This window comes from Populus nigra, chromosome 5 (assembly GCF_951802175.1).
Source record: "Populus nigra chromosome 5, ddPopNigr1.1, whole genome shotgun sequence".
NCBI classification, from domain to species: Eukaryota; Viridiplantae; Streptophyta; class Magnoliopsida; order Malpighiales; family Salicaceae; genus Populus; species Populus nigra.
Genome location: NC_084856.1, coordinates 9,671,353 through 9,677,865, shown reverse-complemented (window position 1 = coordinate 9,677,865; position 6,513 = coordinate 9,671,353). Strand labels below are relative to the sequence as shown.

At 32.7% G+C, this 6,513-nt stretch overlaps 1 protein-coding gene across 3 annotated transcripts; it reads left to right on the top strand.

Annotated features, from left to right (window-relative positions):
- Positions 1–1,207: 1,207 nt before the first annotated feature.
- LOC133695099 (uncharacterized) lies at positions 1,208–6,108 on the top strand. Of its 3 annotated transcripts, none has more exons than XM_062116908.1 (9): positions 1,208–1,449; positions 1,880–2,052; positions 2,167–2,258; positions 2,343–2,385; positions 2,511–2,567; positions 2,700–2,754; positions 4,443–4,528; positions 5,229–5,443; positions 5,553–6,108. In XM_062116908.1, exons 2-9 carry the CDS (start codon positions 1,903–1,905, stop codon positions 5,620–5,622), a joined length of 768 nt encoding a protein of 255 aa, XP_061972892.1. In that variant the 5' UTR covers positions 1,208–1,449; positions 1,880–1,902; the 3' UTR covers positions 5,623–6,108. The 3 variants fall into 3 exon arrangements, with proteins under 3 accessions (XP_061972892.1, XP_061972891.1, XP_061972893.1); XM_062116907.1 differs by having other exon boundaries at positions 5,069–5,443; XM_062116909.1 differs by lacking the exon at positions 5,229–5,443 and having other exon boundaries at positions 5,818–6,108.
- Positions 6,109–6,513: the final 405 nt, after the last annotated feature.

The following is a 6,513-nucleotide window of genomic DNA, read 5'->3' as shown; positions in this document are numbered from 1 at the left end:
TTTTTATTATAAGTGATTAAATATTTTATATATATGAGAAAAACTTGAAAAAAAAATTAATTTAAAATTAATTTATTTTTCAATTTATTTTCTATAATATAACCAAACACTGAAAAATATTTTCAAGTTTATTTTTTCATAATACTACTATAATAAAATACTTCCTTAAAATTAACTTTCCAAAAATTTTCTTTCTTTCTAGCCCCGTTTGTTTGCAGGAAAGTAGTTTCCTTTTGGAAAGTGAATTCCGGGGAAAGTGAATTCCGGGAAAGTATTTTTCGATGTTTGGTAGTGTAATGGAAAATAAGTTGGAAAACACTTTCCAGTGTTTGGTTATGTTATGGAAAATGAGCTGGAAAATAACTTATTAATGTTTTATTTTTTCAAGTTTATTAAAATAATGAGGAACAAATCTTACAAATTAAAAAGTTGAATGAGAATGAAATTGAAAAAAAATATAATTTCATAAATTATCTCAAATAAAATAAATAATAATCAAAATATTAGAGATCAAATCTAAAAAATTAAAAAAAAATAAAAGGTGAAGAAATTAAAATAATAATAATTAACATTTTATAAATTATTTCAAATAAAATAAGTAAAAATCAAAAGAATGAGGACCAAATTTGATAGATAAAAAATTTCAATAAAAAAATGATAAGAAAAAAGCAAATAGGAATTATAAAAATAAAGACCAAAATTAATATAAAAATTCAATTTTAAGAGATGAAATTAAAAAATAAATATTCAAAACAAATTATATATAACAATCAAAAGTTTGAGGATCAAATTTGATATAATTAGCAAATAATGACATTTCTAAATTTTTCACAACTTCCGGAAAGTGTTTTCCTTCCAAATTTTTCAGGAAAACACTTTCCTGAAAACCAAGCCAAATTTTCCTTTGACTGGAAAGTGTTTTCCGTTGACCAACTTTTCCAATAGCAAACAAACACAAGAAAGTTTGGAAAGTGGTTTCCCGGAAACCACTTTCCGGAAAACAAACACAGCCAAAAGGGAAAACACTTTCCTAGAAATCAAACCAAATTTTTCTTTGACCGAAAAGTGTTTCCGTTGATCAGAAAGTGTTTTCCGTTGACCGGAAAGTGTTTTCCGTTGACTAACTTTTCTAATGGCAAACAAACACAGGAAAGTTTGAAAAGTGATTTTTCAGAAAATGAATTTCAGGAAACAAACATGGCCTAATTCACTTTTCCGAATGAAACAACTTTCCTGCAAAACGGAGTCAAGTGATGCAAGATTAGTCTTTCTTCCAGAATAAATAACTAGAAATTGAAAAATTAATTAGACTGGCACAGGCAACAGCAAAAGTAGCTCAGTATTTCCACTTCTATCGGTCCTCTCAACCCCCACTTAATGGACTAAAGTGTTTCGCATGCGTGGATCTCGCTAGCATCTTTTGTTAAACCCAGCTCGCACTGATAATCGGTAAGTGCCAAGGTCACCGTGACTCTATTCTGATTTTGATTCAATTATTGGTAACCAAAGATAAGCTATGTAGATTTCCGTTCTATTTTGGAGCTTGGGCTGTCTGCGTATCACATAGTGCAAGAATTTATTTGCGGTAGTTAGGGTTTGGTTGGTTGATCATTCACATAATATAATTCGTGTTCTTATCCAGGCAATCTTTGCTCTTTAGTACTTCTTAGTACCGTTGTCTGGTCCTTGGAATTAAGCTGGTTTTCTTGTTGTGTTTTATAGTGTGAATCGGTTGCAATAGCTGCTCTTGTAGAAGACTTAGAACGTTTTTAAGATTGCTGCAAAGATGCTGTTAGTTGTTTAGCTGTGTGAGAAGTTACTATGGTTGGAAATAGTGATGTTGATTCTGAATTTTTATTTGTTTTGTTTCTGTAACTAGATTTTGAACCAAAACAACAAGCCATGAAAGGTAAACGTTGCGCAAGTATTGGAAGTCATGAAAGGGATGATGAAGGGGAAGAATTAGAACCGGAACACTTGGAAGTGGAGCATGTGCTTGGTGATGTAATGTGGGTCAGGCGTGATGATGATGGCACGTGGTGGCCTGCAGTGGTATGCCATATTATGTGTTTGCCAGTTTTACATAGCCTTTACCATGAAAGCCTCTTTATATTGTATCTTTTGGAATAGCCAGACATGACTGATTATCTGCTGATGTACTTGTAGGTTGTTAATGAAAACAATATCAGTGAGACCAGTAAACCTTGTAATAGATCAATGGGAGATGTTCTTGTTAGGCTATATGGAAGCTATCAATAGTCAGTGTTCTCTCCATGCCGAACTTTTTTATGTTTTCACTGGTAAGCCTATATATGTTAACTTGTTTGGTCTCCCATGTGCAGCTTTTATGCGGATCCAGTTAAATGTCGTTCCGAGTTTGAGATTGTAAGTGTCGATATATAAGTTGTCTCTAAAAGAATCCTTTTATATACATTAAATTTCGGTATTTTGTGGTCGCAAAGGCTTTTTGATTGTTATACTATTTGACTCTCTTATCTCCACATCCTTAGACACTCAAGGAGAATGGTGGTTGTTATAGTGAAATGTTTGTGGAAGCTTTAGAGCAGGTACCCTTTTTAACTTTAATTCAGGCTATTCTTATCGAGCTTGTTGCTAAAGTGTAATTGTTGCTCTTCTAGAAACATAACAATACATTCTAATTGTTTATGGTTTGTCCTGCTATTTGGATATGGCTATAGGATCTTCCTCAATCAAAGTCTGGCCAATCAAAGGGAAAAGGATCCAATTCTAAAGGTTTGCCTTTCTGTTTTTCATTTGGTCCATATATATTCTCTATTTCCCATAGTTTGCGAAAATTACTTTTGGCGGTACAAATTGTTCGTATCAATTCTGGTGGATATGTTGAGAATCCCAGTTTTTTGTTTAATGTCAAGCATAGAGATTGGAATGATGGATTAAGTTAAGCACAAATTTGGTTATACTTGAAAATGATGTCAAATAAAAACTATAGTAAGAAAAGGAATTTAATGTGACAAGTCCACTCTCAAAAGGGATTTATCGTTGCAGCATGCTCACTTTTATAAAGTTAATCCACTAATAACATCACCAATATTTTTTATCCAACAACTATGACATGAATGTGTTATGTGTGGGACTTGGCAATTTGCGAGTGTGGGCTAATTACAAACTTGAATCATACTATAATTTCTTCCCTTTTAGGCATTTAAGTGTTAGTTTAAGGAGAGGGAGGGTAAAATTTGATTTTTTGTGTGGCCTTTTCTCTGTTTTGTCCAAACTCAATATCCATTTTCCCCTGTTCAGTTGCCTTTAGAGCTTTTTTGGCCCTCGTTGTGATTATTGTGCCATATTGCACCATGTTGTTGTTGTTGTTGTTGTGAAAGTACACATATTAGACCAGTTGGTAATGAATCAGAATTACTTATCCATTTGGTAATCTATTAATTTGTTGTTTGACTTAAAATTACTATTAAGGACAACTTAAATTCAAGTTTTTTTTTTAAGAAATTAAAATAAATTACCTTAAAACATGAATGCTTTTATTACTAAAAGGAAATGTTTGAAATAATATAATCACAAAAAAGAAAAAGAATGAATACTATTTTATTTTATTTTTTAGAAAACATGAATACTTTTATTACTAAAATGAAATGTTTTAAATAATATAATAATGAAAAAAGAATAAAAACATTATCTTTTCTTAAGTAAACATGAATACAGCATAATTTAATTTAAAACCCATATAATATTGGTGTTTTTGTGATTTAAGAATTTTTAAATTATTTTTGTCTTTTAAATGAGATAAGTAGCCTTGCTTCTCTAAGAATATCACTTCACATGCTTTTTTAACTTGAACCAATATGCTCTGTGGAATCACTTTCCACTCCTAAAAATTACACAGTGGAGTATTAACATCCTTATCAAACACTTATTTGGTAGTAAGCAGATAAAAGTTAAATACTAGAAAAGCAGGGGTTAAACAGGCATTTAATCATTTGGCTCCATCACTACACATTATTGGATACCTTTTTAATTACATCTACTTCAAAATTTGATTTGATCTTTATCATGATCCATTATAACACAATTTTACTTTCCTACCAAACACTTTACAATACCTTTTACATCCTTAACAATTCACCTTTTAATATTTAAGGATTTACACTGAACCTTTATAACCTCATACCAAATGCAGCCGAAGTTAGTGTAATCATGAAGCAGAAATTATGCTTTACCACAAAAGTTATATATATATCAATCAAATGAAGAAATCTTACTGTTCAGTTTGAATTTGTTGCTAGTCAGTTGATATCTGGTTTGATTATAACAGATGTGGCTGTCTCAAAACATGATGTGTTTTGTATCTAATGATAAGTATTTTGATGTATTGAAAGTTACTTGGTAGGATAATATGAAGCTCATGCCTATAGAAGAATTAGTTGATGTATATATGTTCTATTCAGGCACTTCAAATGGAAGAGCCAGTGCTTCTAAAGTCAAGAATTCCAATCAAAATCGAGTGAACTGTGAGATAGAATCCTCAAATCATGTAAGTTTCATCTTCCCCTGTGCTCCCTAGGCTGTGTTTGCTTTCTTGTTTACGAATTATAATGGCTATGTGCATGAAGTTGGCTGCAGCAAAGTAATGACTTGGGAAAAATTGTGGAAAGTAAAGCTTAAACTCTTGGTTAGAACTGCGACAAAAGCAATAAAAAGAATGAAAGAGAAACTACTTGAGACATAAAATGTGGAAGTAACTATCACAGAGAACAGATAAAGAATAAAATCAAATGACTGAGACACAGGAATTGAACTATCATAGAGAACAGATAAAGAATAAAATCAAATGACTGAGACACAGGAATTGAGAATTCATGTTGTTATGCATTTGGTTTGATAGTCTCCCGCAAGATATAATTATAGTCCCATAATGATGAGCTTATGCTTAATTTTGCACTTTAAGCTCAATTAATCTTTGCTTCAGGAGGCATATTAAAAGCCTAATTTTATCTCAAAACACTTAAAGTTTGCCCCTTTCATAGACTTTGGAGGTGTCACATGTGCTGCATGAATATTAATTTGGTAATAGGCTAGAATCTCCCCAAGGAAACAAATCAATATGAATACACCGCAAAGGAAGATGAAGGATGACAATTTTCTTTCAAAAGTTGTTGAGGAAGCCATTAGTAAGGTCTCCAATCAAGATGGGTTGGAAAAGGAACTTAAATTTGATAGCCCAAACACTGAAGGGAATTCAAAAAGAGAAACACCTAAGCAAGATGGGATGCAGAATAAACTCAAGAGGAATTTCACAAGTACCAGTGGACAAGCAAAAAAAAAAACCCATGATCAGGGAGAGAAGAAAAGACTCAAGCAAAAAAGCTCAAGTGCTGCTGAAGACACTAACTATCAAAGCCCTAAGAAAGATGAGGAGCAGGAGAAGCATGAGCTTAGCCCTAGTTCTGTAAGTATAAACAATACTCATTCTTTCCCTGTTACATAGCAGTTCTTTTACCATAATTTTTTTTTCCCATTACAAAAGTGATTTTACAAAATTGAACCGCTGCTCTTAGGCTGGTGGAACATTTTTTGGAAGATTACAAGAGTTGCGGAGAACGAAAGTCATGCAAACTCTTGGTCTAGTTGCGCCTTCTGGGTCACCATTCAATTAAATGGAGGCATTATCTTAATATCTAACAAGTTGGTGGCAACTTTGAAGATAATTGATGTATTTTGTGAAGCTGTAGTGTTGCTGTAACTTCTAGATCTCAATTTGGGTGCTAGGTCACTTGTACTTGATATCCTTGCATTCTTATCTTGTGAGGGCTTTTGACGCAGGCATTGAATTGTGACGAGGGATTTGTGCTGGAAGGGCACTGCAACGAATTAAAACATTAGCCGAGATTCTTGTCTTCTCACAAGCTTCAAAATGGGAGTTACTTTGGGTTCGGTCCTAAACAAGTTCATCAAATCTGGTTGCATGTTTTTCTTGAGTGCCAATATATTTCTCCGTTAGTCGAATCGAAGGTCACAAGTTGATAGTATCAATTTGATTTTATCAGGATCATAATGTTCGGATTTATGTAACGGCTTGGTGTGCCCTTGTCCTTTGCGGCTTTTTTTTTTTAACTGGTTTTTTAAATGTTTGATGGATAAATCTTCAAGCAACATTTGACTCGATGTCATTTGCTAATTGAAATCGAACTCTATGACTAGGATATAAGATATTTAGGGTGTAAGCTGAGGTTTACATGTCATTTAAAGTATAAATACCGCTCGCTCGTCGTTGTATGATTTTATAGTGGGAGTGGGAGGGAGGGTAATCTTAAATCAATGATCAAATTATCAGCGTTTGTGATGGTGTTTTTGGCTGGACGCCCCATCACTCTATTTTAAAATCTTCTTAATCCAATTATCAGCAGGCGGAGAAGAAAACAAGGTAAAAATAAATATCCTCTTGATCCAATCACAGGAAACCTAGAAAACTGCAGATAAAAATTATCAACAAGAAAATATACCTGGAATTGATCGAGT